Raw genomic sequence first — 21,596 nt, 5'->3', positions numbered from 1 at the left:
AGGCATTGAACCTGGTGTCTTGGCAAAATCCCAGATGGGTGAGTCCATTCTGTCTTGCCGCAAAAACTGTTGTTTGAATTTGATACAGGATTTTCCTTCACTATGTGTCCACAGAAATCAGGCTATGTTGCTGTGTGGGAGTGAAACAATGCAGCATCCCACCCCAGAAGTGGCTGCATCTCAGTGCCAGGCAAGAGATCCCTGTGTGAACAGCCCCCACTTCCCATCCAAAAATGTCTCCCATCTCAATCTTACTGCTCTTCTGAATACACATCTCTCAAAGTCACTCTTCTCAGCTGGCAGATTGGCACATGAAGGTCTAACCCTAGTTCCTGTGGACACCGGTACCAGGAGCCTGCTGGCGGGCTGAGGTGGATCTGTGGCTGGCTATGTTTTTTAACCCCTTCTTGGAGTGAAAGAATAATTTGTTTCATTTAGATTTTATAACCTTTGCCATAAAGAGAGGGAGAAAACGGAAAAGCCAGGCCAACAGTGCAGAGTCCCGGTGCTGTTAGGAAGAGAGTTATAGAGGTGCTGTGTCTGACACAGACCCAGTGGGTCAGGGGAGTGTGTGTGCTTGGGGAACATGCTGTAGTGGTGTTAGACTGACCTGAGATGCACCTTCTTCTGGGGTGACGGGGTTGCAAGCAGAGGGAGAGTTTGCTTTGGGCCTAGGACTGTGTCTGAAGTGCAGAGAGGGGTAGGGAGGCAGTGTGGCCTAGTGGGCACTGGTCTGGGACTCCACTGACCTGGGTTCCATTCCTAGTGCAGCCACTGGCTGCTGGATGACCATGGGCAGATCATATCCCTGCTCTGTGCCTCAGTTTACCCCTCTGTAAAGTGGGGTTAATGATGCTGACCTGCTCTGTAAAGTACTTTGAAATCTACTGATGAAAATCCCTAGATCAGAGCTACGTATTATTATTGTTTTACACTGAGTTAGGTATGTGATGTAAAATCCTAGGGGAGACAAGGCTCTGGAGTTTTCATCATGATGTTCAGGGTCAATCCTGGTGTGCTGCAGTGTGTGGAGTGGGTGGGGGGGCGCTCTCCCCTGGCAGTCAGTGCTGACTCCAGTGTGCACCAGGGGATGTTGTGCTGCAGTCTGTGGAGTGGGAGGTTCACTGGGAGGTGCTGTCCCTAGGTCAACCAGTGACACTGATGTAAAAATGCCCCGCGTTTTTGCCCAAGACTCTCTAAGGCCTGGTCTACACTAAGAAGGGGGTTCGAATTAGGGTACGCAAATTCAGCTACGTGAATAGCGTAGCTGAATTCGAAGTACCCTAATTCGAACAACTCACCCGTCCACACGCGGCGGGGTCGAACTCCGCGGCTCCCCCGTCGACTCCGCCAACTCCTTCTGACAAGGTGGAGTACCGGAGTCGACCGCGGCGCTTCTGGAGTTCGAACTATCGCGTCTAGATCAGACGCGATAGTTCGAACTCCAAAAAGTCGAACTCTCCGTGTCGAACCGGCAGGTAAGTGTAGACGTACCCTAAGTGGAGTTGCTCCTAAGTGCGACGTTAGTCCTGGCAAGCCTGGTGTTGGTGCTTGGGCTGAGCTGCCTGTCTGTGGGCCGATTTCATGGTGCAAAAAGCCGGTTCTTCAGGAAATTGTGTTTTCCCGAGCGGGGGATTGTTAGGGAACCAGCCCCCCTGGTCTCCCCCCGTCCCCGTGTCCTGACGGGCTCTGATCGCTGCCACGAACGACTGGCGCTGACACTAACACGATGATTGCGGGGGCCAGGCACAGGCGAGACAGGCAAATTTGTTTCCTCAGCATCACCAGATGGCAAGTTAATTGTCAGGTGCCAGCAGCGGAGGGGCACTCCTCTCACCGGCGGCGCTGGGCTGGAGGGTGGGGGTGTCCCTGCTGCCAGGGCGATAGCTGCTCGGGGAATGGGCGATGGGGAGCGAGAGCACACTCAGACAGACAGACAGACACATGCACACGTACAGTGACACCACTGCTTGAATTACAGACTCTAGGCCCCCTTACTACCTTCAGGGGCTTCCTCGCTTCTGCCTGAGGGTCCCTGTACTTCTCACTACTGTTTAAATTCAAGCAGGCCCCTTGACGGGCAGGGCCCCCCTCTTTTCTTCCCCATGCTTTGAGCACTGAGCGAGACACGTGCACAGACACACACACAAAGTGCTTTAGCGTAGAGCAGCCTAGGGTTGTCAAGGGGGTTAGGCCTCCTGGGTTCTGTACCTGGCTCTGGGATGGGAGTGGGGTCTAGCACAGGGGAGGGGGACTGAGAGCCAGGACTCTTGGGTTCCATCCTTAGCACTGGCAGGGGAGAGAGGGCTGCTGGATTACAGCAGGGGCAGGCTGGGCGTCTATTTTCAGCTATGCCACTGACTTGAGTGAGTCACTTTTCGTCCCTCATTGCCTCAGTTAACCCACCCACCTTTTGTCTATTTAGACTGTGAGCTCTTTGTGATATGGATTGTCTCTCTCTGTAGGTCTGTGCAGTGCCCAGCAACAAGGGGCCCCCAATTTCAGTTGGGGGATCTGTGTGGCACCTGGCACGATGGGGCCCCGATTACAGTTGAGTCCTCTGGGCTCTAAAAATGAATAATAATTTAGACACAAAATGATGATGATATTTACATACCCCTCGTGCACATGCCCCCTTCCCACATGCTCTCATCCTGCCTCGTGCACACACACTCCTCATGCCTCTGCCCCCTTCTCGCACTCTCTCATCCTGCCTTGTGCACACACACTCTGTGTGCTCCTGCCCCCTTCTTACATGTTCTCTAAACCTTGAGTGCACACACCCTCTGTGCACCTGCTCCTCTCACTGTGCCACTTTCTCTCTGTGCAGGGAAGGAGGAATACGTGGCGACCTTCAAGGGCAATGAGTTCTTCTGCTACGACCTGTCCCACAACCCGATCCAGAGCAGCACTGATGAGATCACATTGTCCTTCCGCACCCTGCAGCGCAATGGCCTCATGCTGCACACGGGGAAGTCGGCCGACTACGTCAACCTGTCGCTCAAGAGCGGGGCCGTGTGGCTAGTCATCAACCTGGGATCGGGCGCCTTCGAGGCGCTGGTGGAGCCCGTCAACGGCAAGTTCAATGACAACAACTGGCATGACATCCGGGTGACCCGGAACCTGCGCCAGGTATGCACCAGCGCCAGCTGAGACCCATGAGGCTGGTTGGGACGGGGGGGCTTGCACTAGTGATCCTCCCTGGGCAGGGTTGTCTATGGTGTGCCCCCACCCCATGGCATTGCTGGTGGGATGTGCCCCAGTGATGTCCCCCCACCAGGACAGCATTGTCTGTGGTGCGCCCCCACCCCATGGCATTGCTGGGGGGATGTGCCCCAGTGATGTCCCCCCACCAGGACAGCATTGTCTGTGGTGTGCCCCCAATCCATGGCATTGCTGGGGGGACGTGCCCCAGTGATGTCCCCCCTACGGCAGCACTGTCTGTGGTGTCCCCGTGCCCCATGGCATTGCTGGGGGGACGTGCCCCAGTGATGTCTTCCCCCCAGGACAGCATTGTCTGTGGTGCGCCCCCACCCCATGGCATGGCTGGGGGGACATGCCCCAAGGATGCCCTCTCTGGACAGCATTGCTGGGCTGGGAATTTCCAGCCAGCCAGAATGCCCTCCCCCAAATATTTCATGGTGCCAAGGGTGGGTGTGGGTGCATGGGCCATGGTGCCAGTGGGCAGGGGGTAAATGGGCTGGGAGCTGGGCTAGGTTCTTGTTTACTTCTTTGGTCCCCGGCAGTCCAGATGCCAGCAAGAGGATGTGTCTGAAACAAATTCACCTAGGGACGGGGGGGCTTGCACTAGTGATCCTCCCTGGGCAGGGTTGTCTATGGTGCGCCCCCACCCCATGGCATTGCTGGTGGGATGTGTCCTCAGACCCCTAAATTTCCTCCCATCCCTTCTCCAAAAGAGGAGCATTCCCTCCTAAAGTATCCCTCCCTACCTCCCCCCCCCCGAGACGAGCTGGATGGAGAGGGCCACAATGAGCTAGTGACACATCCTGACTCCCAGCCCAGGCACAGACCGATATGGGCTGGGCTCTATTGATGGATCCCTCTATGCCGGGCTGGCCAGATGTGTCCTGGGTGTGGGTGCTGTTCCCCCCACCCGTGGGTCAGATCCCCCCTCTGTGGCTGGTGCGGTGAGAGGAATTGTTGCCTGTGGGCATTGTAGCCCATGCGCGCTGCATAAATCCACCCGTTGCACTGATCAGAGCTGGCAGCTCCCAGTGTCTTTGGATATCTGGACCTGCATGATGCTGCAGTGCAGGAGTCAAGGTAAAATGGATGGGCGCCCTCCAGCCCTCTGCCTCTCAGGGCTCGGCATGCCCCCTGCCCCAGCCACTCATCCCACTGCTAAACACCCACTAATCTCCCAGCAGTGTCATGGAAGGGACTCCTGGGTTCCATCCCAGCTCTGGGAGGGGGCTGGGGTCTAGTGGTTAGAATGGAGGGGGACAGGGGCTGGGAGCCAGGACCCTGGGGGATTTGGGGAATGGACAGAGCATTGCGTTGCGGAGGTGGTTATGCACCACGATATCCCCTGGCTTAGATACACCCCACTCCTCTCCATGGTGTCTGGACTGCAGGACCCCTTCCACCCCACGGGACAGAGACCCCTGGGTCTGACCGACCAACTGGCTAGGCTGTTCTTATTACTTTGTGACTGTTTGGGGGGAGCCTCATTCTTAGGCACTGTCTGGTGGCTCATAGGGGGTTCCGGGGGCAGGGACAGGCTGCATTGAGGCCTGCAGGGTTGGGGGTGAGGATGAAGTGGAGGAGGTTGGGGGGTGGAGGGAGTTGCAGGAGGAATTGGGTAGGCAAAGAGGGAGGGCTTTGGGCAGTGGGAGGAGGAGCTGGGGTGGAGTGGAAGCTCAGGGAGGTAGAGGAGTTGAGGTGTGGGTTATAGGTGTGTATTGGGCAGGTAGGGAGAGTTGGTGTGAGGGGAGGTGTGTGGGGTTGCTGTGTACTGGGGAGGTAGGGGAGGTTGGATGGGGTGAGGGGGAGGTTGGGTGGGGGGAGGGGAGGTGTGTAGGGGGAAGGTAGAGGAGATTGGGTGCGGGTGAGGGGGAGGTGTGGGGCTGCTGTGTATGGGGGGAGGTGGCGGAGGTAGAGGAGGTTGGGTGCAGATGAGTGGGTGTGTGTGGGCCCAGTGTGTACTGGGGGGAGGTGGGGGAGGTTGGATGGGGGCAAGGGGGAGGTGCGGGGCCGGTGTGTACTGGGGGGAAGTGGGGGAGGTTGGATGGGGGCGAGGGGGAGGTGCGGGGCCGGTGTGTACTGGGGGGAAGTGGGGGAGGTTGGATGGGGGTGAGGGGGAGGTGTGGGGCCGGTGTGTACTGGGGGGAAGTGGGGGAGGTTGGATGGGGGTGAGGGGGAGGTGTGGGGCCGGTGTGTACTGGGGGGAAGTGGGGGAGGTTGGATGGGGGCGGGGGGGAGGTGTGGGGCCGGTGTGTACTGGGGGGAAGTGGGGGAGGTTGGATGGGGGCTAGGGGGAGGTGTGGGGCCGGTGTGTACTGGGGGGAAGTGGGGGAGGTTGGATGGGGGCGAGGGGGAGGTGTGGGGCCGGTGTGTACTGGGGGGAGGTCAGGTGAGGGCGCGGGGTGTGTGGGGTTTGTGTATACTGGGGAGGTGGAGGAAGTAGAGGGGGTTGGATGCGGGTGAGGGGGAGGTGGGTGCGGCTGGTGTGTGGTGGAGGAGATAGGAGGTTGGATGAGGGTGAGGGGAGGTGGATGTGGCTGGTATGTACTGGGGGAGGTGGGGGAGGTATAAGAGGTTGGGTGGGGGTGCAGCAGACATGGGGAAGATGGTGGGGGTGTAGAAGAGGTTGGGTGGGAGTCCACCCCTCACCCTGCCTGCCTGCAGACTGAGGCTCCCCCTCCATACTGGCTTCTCCTTCTAACCTGGTTTCTGATTCTTTCCCTTTTTTGGACTAAAGTTAATTACGAAAAATAATTAACAAAAAGCAGGACAAATTTTTAACAGTCTCAGGAACTGGAGTGGGGGAGCTGGTTCCTCTCCCCCCGCAACTTGCCCCCAGCACTCCCCCAATAATACACTCCTCCCCACACAACATACAAGATAAAATCTGGACTCCCCTGGCTGGGGATACAGCCCACTCCCCCACTCTGCTGACCCCCGAGCCAGCCACTTAGGATCTACTAATCCTGCTAACACAGGCCTTGCTTTTCCTCCTTCCCCCTCCCCACCCTTCACCCCCCAAACCCCCCACCTCGTTAGAAATTACGTTGACAACTTTTTTGTGTGTGTGTTACTAACACGCTTCTTGAAAGACTCTAGCTCTCAACCAGAGACGCCAGAACTAACCCTCCTTGTCTCATCCAATGGAATGTCGGTCATTTCTTTTCAAGTCTTTAATTTAAATAGTCTCTTTTCCTTTCTTTTATTCTTACTAACCAAGATCTCTCTCTCTATATAATACTTTATGGTTGGGAGGGGAAGGAGTTGGTTGGGGGGTGGGGGTGGGGAGGAGCAGGATGTGCAAGGGGAAGGTGGGCGGAGTCTTTTTTTTTTTTTTAAACCTGATCGCCCTTCTTGCGATGGGAAAATTGATTTTTTCCCTCTTTTATCTCCCTTGATTTTCATGGTTGGTCATTTTTTTCCTTTTCTTTTCTGTTTTTTTTATTATTCCCCCTTTCCCTCATTTATTTTATTTTTTAATACATATAGCACGCAGGAATTGGACACGCTATGGTAAACAAACTGCATTACCTGGTAGATATCACTCTAATTGTCTAATCGTTTGGTTTGCCGTGGGTTTTATCTTTTCCCTTCCCTTCTTTTTGTTTTTACTTAATTAATTGGGCTTTTAATTATCATTATTTTAATTTCTTAATTTTTTCTTTAAGTACTAAACAAGAAAGTGAAATGTAATTTTCAAAACTTAAAGGTTGAAATAAACTACCCAAACACACATAAAATTAACAACTAAATAATCAAACTTTGATAAGTCTAAATGCAAGAACTGGAACCAAACTGGTCAGCCACTCTGGAGTCAGTGCAGAAGCAACCCTGCTGCCAGAGCAGAGCTGGCATAAAAGGAAAAGAATCAAATACTCACCGTTCAATCAAACTTAGGTGGGTGTAGATTGAAAACCAACCAATCGACCAAACCAAGGTTGGTATAAAATTGACATGAACCAAAAATCAATGTCAGTATAAAATTGACGATAACTAGTACCCCAGGTTGGTATAAGATTAAAACCAACCTATCAAATGTGGTATTAAAAAAATCCATTGTTTTTGAACCGCTAAAGCTTGTAATTAAAAATTTTTTAACCAAAAACATTTTTAAAAAGTCTTTTTCTTTCTTTTCCAAAAGCAACATTTTTTAATTTGTTTATATTTTTATTTATTTTTGGGGAATTTTTTTTTTCTAAAAGCAAAATTTTTTTAACTTTATTGGATTTTTTTTTCAAAAAATAAATGAAAAAGATAAAAAATATATTATTTCTTTATTTTTACTCTTTTGGTTTTACATTTTTTTATTCCTTTTACCTCCCCCCTTCAAAAACAACAACAAAAAATCCATGGAAAACACCATCCCATGAAGCAACTTCTGTGCGCGTCACATCTGCTCCATGGCGGCGAACCCGCCAGGGATTGTGGGAAATGGGCTAATGGCAGCCAGTGGGGTCAGGACCAGAGGTTGATTCGGGGGTGGGAGCAAGGGGGCAATGAAAGATGGACCATTAATTTGGATGTTTTGGGGGCACAAGCCACATTTCCCCCTCACCTCGCCCCTCTGCACTATGCATCTGGGGTAGTTCCATGGGGTTATCCGCTCACACCTTCTCCAAAGCTGAGTCTCTCCATCACTCTCAGTGGTCTTTGGACCAGGCCTATAAGGGATGTCCCCCCAGCCCCACTGGGAATCCCACCCCAAGGGTGTGGCGGGATGCAGGCTGGCCTGTTAACCCCACTGGATGTCCTGGCTGTCATCCCCACTCCTGCCACGGGTGGCGCCACTGGCTCTCCATATCGCATGGCATGCTGGGACTGACTGGGGCATGCTGCTCTTGTGTCCGGTTTTTATTTTGAGAGCGACTCTCTGGGGCTGAACTAACACCGTGTCTGACACCATCCTTCCCACCCTCCTCCCTTCCCCTTCCCTGCTGTCTCCCACCCCACTCCTCCCACAGCTCTCACTGACTGCCAGTGCCTTTCTAACAGGAGCACCGTAGTCTGGGCCAGTTCAGGAAGGATGTGGAGCCAGGGGGTAGGGACCATAGCTCCAGCCTGTGTGTGATTTGGGAGTGTTGGGGGGGAGTGAGCACATGGGGCATGTGCATTGGGGGTGCTGTGGAGTGTGTAGGGCGTGTGCACTGGAGGGCTGTGAGCCTGTAGAATATGTACACTGGGGCAGGGGACAGTAAGCCACTGAATAAAACAGTAACACGTGTATGATGGAAGCCAGGCATTCAGTTGCCGAACGAGGAGGCACTGCTGCATCCCCAGCACCCCTTGTTCCAGTGCCCTGCCCAGGGGGTGGGGGGTGCATTGGCAGGGTGAGCTTGTAGGGAATGTGGAAGGATGCATATGAGTGTGAAGGGTGTGTGCATGGGGGTGCAAGTGTGCAATGATGTGAACATCAGGATGAAGGAGTGTAGGGCATGTACATGGAGGCATACGAGTGTGTAGGGTGAGTGCATGGAGGGGTATGTCTGTGAGGGTTTGTAGGAAACATGAAGTGAGGGTATGAGTATGTGAATGTATAGATCTGTGCAGCTCTGCCACGCTCTGCCCCAGAGGTGGCTGCATGCAGTATCACTGGGTTCTCAGTGTTAAGGTCCCAGGCAAAGCAATGGAGTGTGTGTACGGGCATATGGGGAGGTTCACAATTGACACTGGTCTGTGAGTATTACACATCCCTCCCCATTGGTCTGGGGGGCTGAGACAGCTACCAGGGTGCATGATTCCCTGGGATGGTGCCAGCCACCTATAACCAGCCCATTCCCCTCCATCAGTGCAAGGGTAGCTCTCCCTTCTGATCTCACCAGCCAGGAGAGTGTCCTAGGACTCCGTGTGTGAGCAGCAGACTGCAACAGTCCTTGCCATATGAGTATCTCGGGGTGGGGAGGGGGCCTGCGAGTTGGGAGACACAACCCCTCCCCATGCATAAGTGGGCGAGGGATGATGGTGATCCATTAGTGTGATGTGTGTGAATCAAACACATCACATTGCTGTCAGTGCACAGGGATGAGTGTGATTGTTCAGCAGACTTGTGGCCTCTTGTGCTTGTGCACACACAGGGGGACAGTTTCACATGGGTCCTCTGGGGTGGGTGATGTTGCAATGGATGTGTTACCCCTGCTTGGGCATGTGTGTGCAAGCTGATTGTGGACTTAGGCATGGTCATGTACTGACATTGCCCCTGAACGTGCAACACTGATTGTGGAATATAACACACAGTTCCTTTAGTATGTATACATGTGTGTGCAACCAACACTCTTCCGCTCTGTGTGTTTGTGCAACTCACACATTGCTGCTGAGTGTGTGTGTTTCTGTGCATAGGTGTGCAATTGTACAATGAAAACCTTGCTCCTTTCTGCTTTTTTTGTGATTGTGCAACATACACACTCCCCTGGGTGTGCAGATGTGCAGCAGCGACATCTGACTCCCTTGAGTAGGCATTTTGCCCATTACTGAAAAGCCAGCACCCAAAATCTATGCCCAGAGTTTTAGGATTCAGATAGGCAATGTGATGGGAAGAAGGGGAAAAGCAGGCTGGTGTGTATAGGGGGGTAACAGCTTTGGGGTGTGTGTAGGTGGAATAGCTCTGGTGCATGTATGCAGGTGTGTGGGGTAATAGCTCTGGTGCCTCTGTGTGTGTGTGTGTGTACGTGCATGCATAGGTGGAATAGCTTGGGTGTGTGTATGTGGGTGTGTATGGTAATAGCTCTGGTGCCTGTGTGTGTTTGTGCAGGTGGAATAGCTTTGGTGCATGTGTGTGTGGAGGGGGTGCACGCTGGTGTGTAGGAGGAAATACTATGGGGTATGTGGGTGTATGTGTGGAGTAGATCTGGTGTGGGGGGGGCAATAGCTCTACATTGCACATGTGCATGTGTGTGGGACAACAGCTCTAGACACGTACACGTAGGGGGGCTATAACTCTAGGGGCAATAGCTCAGGTGTATGTGTTGGGCAATAGCTGTGGTGCGTGTATGTGGAGAATAGCTCTGGGATGTGTGTGCGGGGGTGAACAGCTCTGATGCATGGGGTGGGGGCTGGGAATAGTTCTGATGTGTATGTGGAGAAGGCAATCACTCTGGTGTGGGTGGGGGGTGGGAATAGCTCTGTGTCAGGGACTGGGAGTCAGAGCCAGAGTCAGGATCAGGGCTGGAGCAGACTGGAGCTGGACAGGAATTAGGCAGGTGTAGGTCTGGAGTAAGGGTGGAATGAGGCCGGAGCATGGCTGGAGTAAAGCTGGGAACAATTCATGCACAGTCCAGCAACCTACTGCTGCTGAGATTAAATGAAGACCTCTTGGCTCTTTTCAGCCAATCAGGTGGGCCGGCCAGTCAGGCCCAGCTGGGCTCATTAACCTGCCTGAAAGCTGAACCGGCCAGCCCTCAGGCTTAGCTGAGGGACATACCGACCCCTTTCAAGGGTGCCTTCTAGGGGCCCTCAGCCCGTCCTACTTGGGATGAGCCTGATGAAAGTCCTGTAGTAACCGTGGTGCATGAACTTTTTCTGCCGGTTCCCATGACTGGTCATTAGGACCATAGCCCTCCTGTTTCATTAAGTAATGAAGCTTGCCCTATGCTTTCTTGGAGTCAATAATTTGTTGGACACGGTATTTTTCTTGCCCAGGGACTGCAATGGGTAGTGATGACAAATTGTATTGACCTGGGAAGGGATCCACAAGAGGAAGCTATGAAACACAGGATGGGTCTTCATTGACTCTGGTAATAGAAACATGAATATCACTGGGTTGATCTGCTTGAGAATCCTGAATGGGCTTAGCTATTGATGATAGCTGGGTTGATCTGAGATTTCAAGTTGATAGCCAGACTTTGTCCTCAGTGCTAAAATGAGGTGTGGCATGGTAGCCCTGATCAGCATAATACTTGTAGGTTTCCTTGGAGGCTTCCAGATGTTCTGTAAGTTCTTGTTGCATGTGATTCAGATATGTGACTGGTCCGCCGCTGCAGGAACTGGGGAGTTTGTGGGCAATGCTGGGTGAAAGCAGAGATAAAAGCCGTAATTTTTGTGGAATGAGCTCTATTGGGTAGAGGCATGGATTGAATTGTTGTAGGTGAACTTGGCTTATGACAGGAGGGAGACCCAATTATCCTGGTGATAATTTAAGAACCGCCGGAGGTATTGCTCTATGATCTGGTTTATCTGTTCTGTCTGTCCATTGGCCTGAGGTAAAGAGCTCTATATGCAGGAGTTTTAAAAGCCTGTGCCAGAAATGGGAAACAGATTGTGGGTCTCTGTCTGACACAGTGCTAGTCAGGTGTCCCTGGAGCCGGAAGACATGCTTTAGAAAGAGGCAGGCTGTTTGCAGGGTTGTAGGGAATGTGTGAGAAGGGACAAAGTGGGCCATTTTAGTTAAGAAGTCAACTGCACCTAGCACCACTGAACAACCATGGGAGCAAGATAATTCTACAATGAAAGCCAGGGACTTGGTGGACCAGGACTAAGATGGGGTGGGCAAGGCCTGGAGGAGACCAAGTTGTAGGAATTAACATATTTCATGATAAACTAGTCCATACCAGTGCATACATGGCCACCATGAAGTTCCATGAAACTAAGTTTCTTGTTTTAGTTCCACCAGCAAGCGGTGAGTCATGACATGATTTCAGAACTTCGAGCATAGGCTGACCACCTGGGACATAAATGCATAGTTCCATGGATAGACCATCAGGTGATATAATACATCTGAGGAACTTGATCGTACTGTGATCAAATTCACATTTCTCCAATTTAACAATGAGATAATTCTGGCAAACCCTTTCCAAAACTCAAAATACATGTTGATCATGAAGAGCTTGATCCTCAGAAAAAACAAGAATATTGTTGAGGTAGAGAGCGATGAATTGGTCCAACAGGTCTCTGAAAGTGTCATGGATAAAGTGTTGGAGCACTGCACAGCCTGAAGGCCATTAGTAAGTATTCCAAGTGCCCCTATCAGGAATGGAATGCAGTCTTCCACTCATCCCCTTCCCAGATACGGATCAGGAGGGTTAATCCTTTTTCCAGATTCTTTTGTAGATACTCTTGGAGCATCCACAACTCAGGAACTGAGAGAGAGTAAATATATCCAAAAGGGATGTCCACCCCTGGCTGGAGGCCAATGGGACAGTCATAGTGACTGTGAGGCAGGAGGATATCAGCCTTTCTCTTGTCAAAGAATTCTGCAAGGTCCCAGTATTTCATCAGTATTGTCAAGGCAGGTGTTGACTGGAGAGTCTACTGGACTCAGCCTTTCTGTCCCAGGGTAACCGGGTCAGGGTTTCCTTGGGGTTATACTACAAATGAGCCTCCAACTTGAGACCTGGTTCAGGGTGACAAGACTATTGACAGTAGGACAAGAGGAAACTAATCATTCCTGCCCTCCAGAGGATGTGTGGATCATGAGTGTGATAACACCATGGATGTCCAGGAAGTGCGGGAACAAACCAGACCCAATTGAACGGCTTTGCGATGCCACTGAAGAGTTGTGATTTTAAGGGTGCGGTCTCAGAGGTGATGGGACCTGATAAGAGGAGTGATCCGTCAATGGATTCTGTTACATTGGGTAAGTCCTTGTGCTGTGCTGGGATCCTGTGTGCGCAAGCAAAGTCCAAGTCCATAAAGCTTCTGGAGGAGACAGAGTCAATCATTGCTTTCATGCTGACCTCCATCAGAGTAGGATGCCGTAGACAGAGTGGAAGCAGAAGGTGCTTCGGTGCTGATCAGATGCCACACCAGTGGGGAGGTCCGGGGGCTGTGGCCTGGCATTTTCCAGTTGAGATATGGAACTAGCCTTTGCAGGACAGGTCAAAGCAAAGTGCCCAAATTCCCCACAGTAGAGGCAGAGACCCAATACCTGACATCAGGCCTTCTCCGCCATGACCACCTACACAAGTTCAGACTGTGCAGTGGGCACTGGATGTTGACTGACCGGTGCTGTTGAGACAGATGTGAATTGAAAAGCCACTCTCCTTTCTTGGCAGTGTTCCAATAAGCAATTGTCAGTCTTGAGGCATAGGTTGCTAAATGTGTCCAGAGAAGTGGGGAATACTGTCCATGCAAGCTCATCTTTGATTTCATCATTTGGATCAAGCCGGAAACGATAGCGCTGAGAGGCCTTGTTTTCATTCTGCGTCTGTCACCCACGTATCAAAAATCTGCAGCGTAGTTAGCAAGTGGCTGACATCTTTGCCTCAGGATCTGGAGCATGACTTCTGCCCTGCGCGTACAATTTGGGTGGTCAAAGATCACTGTTGAGGCTTGGACAAACTCCTTGAACTGACTCAAGAGGGGACTAGATTTCTCAAGCAGTTGAGAGGCCCATGCCAATGCTTCCCCAGTCATCAGATTAATGATGAGTCCCACCCTGGTTCGGTCTGTGGGAAACAACTGCAGGTCCATCAGGAACAGGAGAGGGCACTGGTTTAAGAACTTGTGGAATTTTCTGTGGTCACTGTCAAACTTGTCAGATATTGGGATCTGCGGTTCTGGAGGGGCCTGAGTCACTGACTATGTGGCTTGCACCCGCAGCGCTACATTATGTTCCTGCAGGGCATCAACTTGGGTTTGTAGGGGTCAATCCCTGCAGCCAAATCAGGTCTTCTCTGTTCTTTGGGCTGCTCAAGCTATCAAGGGCTGGGATGTGGGCAGTCTGACCTAATGGTTAGAGCCAAGGGTCAGCGCTGAAGTCGGAAACCAGGAGATAAGCCAAGGGTCAGAGCCAGAGTTAGAAGCCGGGCAAGGGAGCAGGGCTGGAGCAGGCAGGAGCAGGGCTGGAGCAAGGCTGGGAACAAGGCAGGCACAAGGGAGATTGCAGTTGCAAGTGTAAGCATTGAGCAGCCATGGACTGCTGCCACTGCTGAGCTTAAATGCAGACCTGCTGACTCCCTGCAGCCAATTGAGTGAGCTGGCCAATCAGGTGATTCTGCTGCTGCCCAGCTGGGCTCATTAACCTGCTGGAGGGCTAAATTGGCCAGCCGCAAGCTCAGTTGAAGGATCTTAAACCATAGTTCCTGACCTTTGGAGAAGGGAGGAATAGTCCTCTGTGTGTGTGTGTGTGTGTGTGTGTGTGTGTGTGTGTGTGTGTGTGTGTGTGTATAGCCCTGCTTTGTGTGAGTGTGAGCAATAGCTCCCTGTGTGTGTCATGAACTGAGGCCAGAGTGGTAAGGTATAGTGGTCAGAGCTGTACTCAGAGGCCAGGAACAGAGCCAAGGGTCAGAGCTAGAGTCAGGAACAAGGCAAGGGAGAAGGGCTGGAGCAGGACAAGAACAAGGCAGAAGCGTGTCTGGAGTAAGGCAGGGGACAAGGCAGACACAGAAGAAATTGCAGCTTTGGGCTTAAGTGTTGAGCAGCCACTAGCCTACTGCGGCTGCTGGGCTTAAAAGCAGTCCTGGTGATGCCTCTCAGCCAATTAGGGTATCTGCAAGTCAGCTAGCTGGTCTCAGGCTCATGATTCCTGACAGTACCCCTCCTCTTTGAGGAGCACCTCCTAATGGCTCTAGGGCCAGGCATCTTGGTATAGTTTGGTGGAAGTCCCATAGTTGGTCTGGGACATAGATGTTCTCTATTGGTCCCCAGGACTGGTCGTTTGTACCATAGCCCATTCAGTCCACCAGATACTGGAGTTTTTCCTAACTCACTGGGGTGTGTGTGTCAAGAATCCGTTCTACCAAGTATCCTTCCTGCCCTCTAATGGTTATGGGTGGTAGCAGTGTGTTGGAGTGGTTCAGGAATGGGTCTCAGTGCAAGGCTTTAGAAGGGAGACATGAAATATAGGATGGATCTTTAGGAACTTGGGTAGCTGTCACTTGAATGTTACTGGGTTCTCCTAGCTTGAGATTGTGAATGGGGCCAGGTACCACTGCTCTAGCTTGGCAGATGGGTGAGCTGATTGAAGATTCTGAGTGGATAACCAAACCAAACCAAACACCATGGCAAGGTTCCAGGTGATCTGGCAACCTTGGCCAGCATGGTGCTTGCAAGCTTCTTTAGCAGATCACTACTATTCCTTGAGTTATTGGTGCACTTGGTGCAGATGGGTGGTCAAGTTCATGGCAGCAGGTACTAGGAACTCATGGATGTGTCTGGATGGCAATGTGGATGAAAGCCATAGTTACCAAAGAATGGGCTTTGTTGGGCGGAAGCGTGGGTTGCATTTTGTAGGCAAATTCTGCACATGAAAGCAGGGAAAACCAGTTATCCCTGGTGGTAATTCAAAAATTAGCAGAGATACTGTACAAGAATCTGGTTCACTCATTCTGTTTGCCCATTAGTTTGTGGGTGATAGGCAGATAAGGTGAGAGGCTCAATGCCAAGAAGTCTTAGAAACTCCTGCCAAAAATGGGATGCCAGTCTGACATGGTGCCAGTTGGTAATCCATGGTAACAGAAGATGTTCTCTAAGAAGAGATGTACCATTTCCAGGGTAGTAGGGATGGCGTGGGACAGAACCAAGTGTGCCGTCATAGTTAGGAGATCGGCCATGATTAGGATCATTGTGTGCCCATGACAGTGAAGCCTCTCCCCAATTAAATCACTAGATACAGTCGACCAATGCTGGGGTGGAATAGGCAAGGGTTGGAGGAAGCCAAGCTGTCTGGAGTGTGGACTCTTGGTTCCAGAGTAGAGGTTTGCAGGACTTCATATATGTCTTGATGTAAGTGCATAGACCCGGCTACCAGAAAGTTAGCCAAACTGGGCTCCTGGTCTCGGATTGACTGAAGTGACTAGCAAGCAGCATGTTGTGTCATAATTTAAAGACCCAAAGTCTAGGCTGGCCCTCTGGAACACAAATGAGATACCTGTGATAGAGAACACCATCTTGTAGTCTGAACTCTGAGTCTGGCTGGGCATCTCCACCTCCCAGGGTCTGGCGGATCTGGGTTGCAAACACATCGATGGGCAGCAGAGAATGAATGCAGGGCATCAGACTGCTGTCTACAGACTCGTTGGCAAAAATTGGGCACTTTAAAAATGGTTAAAGGAGGTTCTCCACCAGGTTCAAGATACTCATCCTTGGAAGACAGAGCATTAACCTTTCAATATCCTGTCCCAGACAACAGGTTACCATGAAGTTAAATCAGGCAACAAGGAGGGACCAGTGGATCTGGCGTTGATTGTGGTGCCTGGCCATTTGGAGGGATTCCAGGTTCTTGTGGTCCATAAGGACCTGGACTTGGAACTGGGCTCCCTCTAAGGGATGACGCCATTCCTCGAAGGCCACCTTGTCCCAGATATCATAATTTCTTTCCACTGGAGTTAGTTTACAGGAATGAAAGGCAGAGGCATGAAGTTGGCTATGGAGGGCCACTTGTTTTGATAACACTGCACCGATGGCAAAGTTTGATGCGTCAGCTTCCACCATGAATGGCTTAGTGGGATCTGGATGGATAAGGATGGATGCTGTGGTGAAATCTTTTTTAGCAGATCTAAGGTAGGATGGGCTTCTAAGAACCAGATGAACCTGGATCCTTTTCACAAAAGCATTGTCATCGGAGCGACCAGGCTAGAAAACCCCATTAGCTGTTGGTAAAAGTCGCCCAAGCCCTGGAATCACTGTACCTCTTGTGTGTCCTTTGGAAAAGCCCAGTTGGATACGGCTGCCACTTGCGCGGGTCCATAGTTAGTCCCTTTGGGGAAACAATGTACCCAAGGAATCTGACTGTGTCCTGATCAAATTCACACTTCTTAAGTTCTGGCAGAGTCTCTCTAGGGGCTTGTCTACACTTACCAGGGGATCGACACGTGGCGACTGATGAATCAGTGGTCGACTTAGCGAGTCTAGTGAAGACCCGCTAAATCAACCACAGATCGCTCACTCGATGACTCCTGTACTCCATCTGAATGAGAAGTGCAAGGGGCGTTGACTGGCAGGGCCGGCTTTAGGCCAATTCCACCAATTCCCCCGAATCGGGCCCCGCGCCTAAGAGAGCCCCGTGCCCAGTGGCAGTGCCGCCAGGGAGGGCAAATGGCCGAGAATCCCTTCCCTGGATACAGGCTCCTTTTTTAATTTTTACTCACCCGGCGGCGCTCCGGGTCTTCAGCTGCACTTCGGCGGCAGGTCCTTCACTCGCTCCAGGTCTTTGGCAGCACTTCAGCGGCAGGTCCTTCAGTGCCGTGGAAGACCCAGAGCGAGTGAAGAACTCGCCTCCAAAGACAAGGAGCGCCACCCGATGAGTACAAGACCCATGTGGTTTTTTTTTTGTGGTGGTTTTTTTTTCCAAGTCATCCGTGCTGGGGCCCCATTAAAACTGTTCGAATCGGGCCCCGCACTTGCTAAAGCCGGCCCTGTTGACTGGAGAGTGTCTCCCGTTGACATAGCGTAGTGTGGACCCTGCAAAAAATAGATCTAAGTACGTCGACTTCAGCTATGTTATCCACATAGCTAAAGTTGTGTAACTTAGATCAATCTCCCCCTGTTCTGTAGATGCAGTGTATATGTTGGTTGTGGAGACCTGGATCTGCAGATGAAGGTCCTCAGAGGATGTCATCGAGGTAAATAATCACAGATTGGCCCAGCATGTCCCTAAAGATATCATTAATGAAATGCTGGAAAGTCAACGGAGCATTGCGTAAGTCAAATGGCATAACCAACTACTCCAAGTGTCCACATTATGTGCAGAAGGCAGTCTTACATTCATCTCCTTCTTGAACCTGAACCGAGTTATGAGTTCCACAAAGGTCCAACCTAGTGAAGACCTTGGCAGAGCAAAGTCTTTCAGAGAGCTTGATGAGGGGTAAGGGGTACTGGTTCCAGATAGTAACATTGTTTAGTGCTCGGTAATCCACACAAGGCTGCAGGTAAACCATCCTTCTTATTCACAAAGAAAACTGAAGCCCCAGCTGGGGACAAGGAGGGATGGATGAACCCCTTGTGCAGATATTCTTGGTGATAGCTCTGGAGAACTTGTAACTCATGCTTCGAGGGAGAATAGATATACCTGAAAGGTCCCTCTGCTCAGTCTAGAGGTCGGTGAGGCAGCAATATGCCAGCTTCCTTTTTGTTGAACATGTCAGCTAAGTCTTGATATTTGGTGGATACCAAGGCTATTGGGAAGGCAGTGGGGATTGACTTCTAAGTGGGCAGACTGGTGAGCGACTGGGTCCAAAGAAAGGAGTGAACCATCAACGGACTCTACCAAGTCAGGGGTAATTTTGCACTGGGTGGGGACATTATGCACTCAGGCAAATTCCAAGTCTCTGAAATTACCTGAGAAACTGCTGTACACTTGCGCTTCCAGGTATACCTCTGACATTGTGGGGTGCCATAGCTGGAGCAGGAGAAGGGGGTGTGTTAGGCACCAATTGTCCATCCAGAGTACTAACAGATAAATGTTTGTGCAAGGTACTAGAGTGAGAGGTAGAACCGCAACCTGAGTCTACAGGTTCTGCAAGATGAGACAGGAAGATGGCCTTAGCAGGATCCACCCCAGTAGTGGAACCTGTCCCTTCTCCATTTTTAGGTGGGCTACTCAAACTGGCACGGACCAGGGCATGAGCAGTCACGTCTAGTAGTTGGAGCTATAGCAGTCAGACCTAGTGATTGCACTAGGGGTCAGAGCCAGAGTCAGGTCCCAGGCAAAGGAGCAGGACTGGAGTGGGACAGGAACAAGGCAGGAGCAGGCCTGAAGCAAGGCTAGGGACAAGGCTTAGAACAAGGCATGCACAGGATCAATCATAGGAGCAGATGTGTGTTGGTGGGGACGACAATTCTGGTGCTTCTGTGTGTGGGAATAGCTGTGTTATGTGTGTAGGGTGAGTAGCTCTTGTGTGGGAGAATAACTGTGGTGCGTGTGTGTGAGTGGGTAGAAATAGCTCTGGTGTGCCTGGGGGGGAATAGCTCTGGGGGGGGTGTGCAGGCGGAATCTCTCTGCTGTGTGGATGTTTGGAGGGATAGCTCATGTGTGCATGTGAATGTGAGAAGTAACTCATTTAGTGGGGAAATGTCTGAGAGTGTAGTTCTGGTGTGTGGAGGGGGAGAATTCTAGTGAATGTTTGATAGGAAAGCTCTGGTTTGTGTGTGTATGGGGCTCTGTTGTGTGCAAGGGGGAGAGCTTTGGTGTGTGTTGGGGATACTGTGTTGTGACTCGGGGGAGAGCCCTGGCCCATGTGTATTGATGGGAGTTTCAGTGTATATGCACGGCAAAGGAGAGCTCTGGGGCGTGTGTGTGTGTGTGTTTGAAAGAGAGAGACCTCTTGCGTGTGTGTGGAGGGATAGCTAATGTAAGTGTTGCGGGGGAGACCTCTGCTGTGGAAGGGGAAGCTAGCTCTGCTGTATGTGTGAGGGAGGAGCCCTTGGGGGGTTGGGGGGGGCGTGTGTGTATGTGTGTGTGTCGATGGCTCTGGTGTGTGTGTGTGTGTGTGAGGGAGGGTTTTGGAGTGTGTGCGGAAGGGGGATAGCTCTGGCGTGTGTGTGAGAGAGAGAGGAGAAGTGTGTGGAGAAGAGGGCTATCTCTGGTTTGTGTGGGGAAGGCCAGGTGTGTGTGTGTGTGTGTATGTTTGTATGTGTGAGCTCTAGGATGTATGTGAGGGAGGGCTCTGGTGTGTGTGGGAGGAGGGTTCTGGGGTTGTAGTACAACCCACACTCTTGTTTACCGATCACACAGGTGCTCCCGTTACAAACCACCCCCCAGCCAGCCCACTCCATTTCCATCATTTTAACCCCCCCTCTCCCTCTCTCGTGCATGCCTCAGCCTGCATCTCTCTCTTTCTCTTTCTGTGCCCCCCATTGGTCCGTGACCCTTCCTTGGAACCCCCAAACCTGTCTAACATGCACGGCTCTGGCTATCGCTCATTCTGCCTTTCTGCCCTGCATGGCTTTCCTCTCTCTCTCTCTCCATCCGAGTCTCTTTCTCTTCGCCAATCTCTCTCTCTCTCTTTGATGATTAATTAATTAATTAACCAAGAGCCATGATTAATGCCAGCTGATAATTAACTCCTGTGGTACTAATACTGTGCTAATGAAGATTGTCTTACTGTTCCTACTAACTGCCATTTTTCTGTCTGAACTTTTAAGTTTGTCCGAGGAAAACAGATCCCCAAATTATTTTACTAATCCAAAACATCCCCACTCCCTTCCCCACAGGGGCGCTCTGTCCTATGCGGGGCCTGTCTGAACTGGGATCCCTCCTTTTAGATTAGCTTTTTAGTGGGGGCAGTTTGTCCGCAGATGAGATTTTTGGTTTTTAACTAACAGATTTCTAGCCTGGCTCTGACAGGGGAGTGGTGTCTAGTGGTTAGAGCAATGGGATTGGGGGAAAGCTGGGAGGCAGAACTCCTGGATTCTGTGCCCAGCTCTTGCAGGGAAGTGGGGTTGAGTGGGTTAGAGTGTGCAAGATGTGGGGCTGGGAGCCAGGACTTCTGCCTTCTATCCCCAGCTCTCAGTGGGGAGCGGGGTCTGGTGGTCAGAACAGGGTAGGGTTGGGAGTCAGGATGCCTGGGTTCTATGCCCAGCTCTTGCAAGGAAGTGGGGTCCAGTGGGTTAGAGCTGGGGGGAATGGACTAGGAGTCACAGCTTCTGACTAGGAGTCACAGCTTCTGAGTTCTATCATTGGCTCTGGGTGGGGAATGGGAGCTGGTGGTTAGAATAGGAAGGGCTGGGAGTCAGGATTCCTGGGTTCTATTTCCAGCTCTGGGAGGAAACTGGGGGTCTAGTAATAAAAGCAGAGGGAGCTGGGAACTCCTGCTCTAGGGGTGGGGGTGGGAGGCTGTCATCTGTCTGTCCCTGACTCGCTCTGTCTGGGAGCTCCCTCTGCTGTTTTCACCCTGGGGCTTGTAGCCAGGTCAGGATCCAGGAATGACTTCAGCTGCTGCATATTCTGTTAGCTGGAGTGTCATAGGGCTTGTCTGAGTGTCGCCCCCGTGTGGTGATGTGGGTCTTCATTGGCCTGTGCTTAATGGAGTGCTTATCGGAGCCTCTTCCAACCACAGGGTCAGCCTGTCTAGCAATTTAAGGGCCAGTTCCACCCCAAGGCTTTAGCCTTTGACAACAGGACTTGGGGAGGGGCACTGTTTACAAGGAGGGACCCCAGCTTGGACTTTACGCCTTCCTGCCCTTCCCTTCCCCTTCCTATTCTAACTTCTTTTGCATGTCGTTGTACTGACCAATACTAATGTGACCCCCCACAGCCTCCCCTCCCCCCATCCCCTGCTTTATGGGGAAGAGGAAATGGACCAATTGAAAGGAGTTTAACAAACCACAATCCCCCATCCCCAAATCCCTCCTCATAACCTCTCACCCATGCACTCCCCCTGGGTATCAAGAAACAGCCCCCCAACAAAGAAAAACACAACTGGTCCTCCTGGCCACCTTTCTAGTCCCCCCAATAAACACAATGGTTCCTCCAGGCCAGAGCCCTCATATGCACAAGATTTGATGGGTTGAAACAAGAATTG

At 51.6% G+C, this 21,596-nt stretch overlaps 1 protein-coding gene across 1 annotated transcript in view; it reads left to right on the top strand.

Moving 5' to 3' along the window:
• Positions 1-21,596, top strand: part of NRXN2 (neurexin 2) — a 369,827-nt gene that overhangs the window by 155,771 nt on the left and 192,460 nt on the right. Inside the window, exons 6-7 of the mRNA XM_045024465.1 lie at positions 2,831-3,132; positions 6,694-6,717. Coding sequence (XP_044880400.1) covers positions 2,831-3,132; positions 6,694-6,717 — 326 coding nt within the window. The remainder of the gene's footprint in view (positions 1-2,830; positions 3,133-6,693; positions 6,718-21,596) is intronic.

The sequence above is a fragment of the Mauremys mutica genome, chromosome 7, assembly GCF_020497125.1.
Source record: "Mauremys mutica isolate MM-2020 ecotype Southern chromosome 7, ASM2049712v1, whole genome shotgun sequence".
In the NCBI taxonomy this organism is placed as follows: Eukaryota; Metazoa; Chordata; order Testudines; family Geoemydidae; genus Mauremys; species Mauremys mutica.
This window is presented reverse-complemented; position numbering and strand designations above follow the sequence as displayed.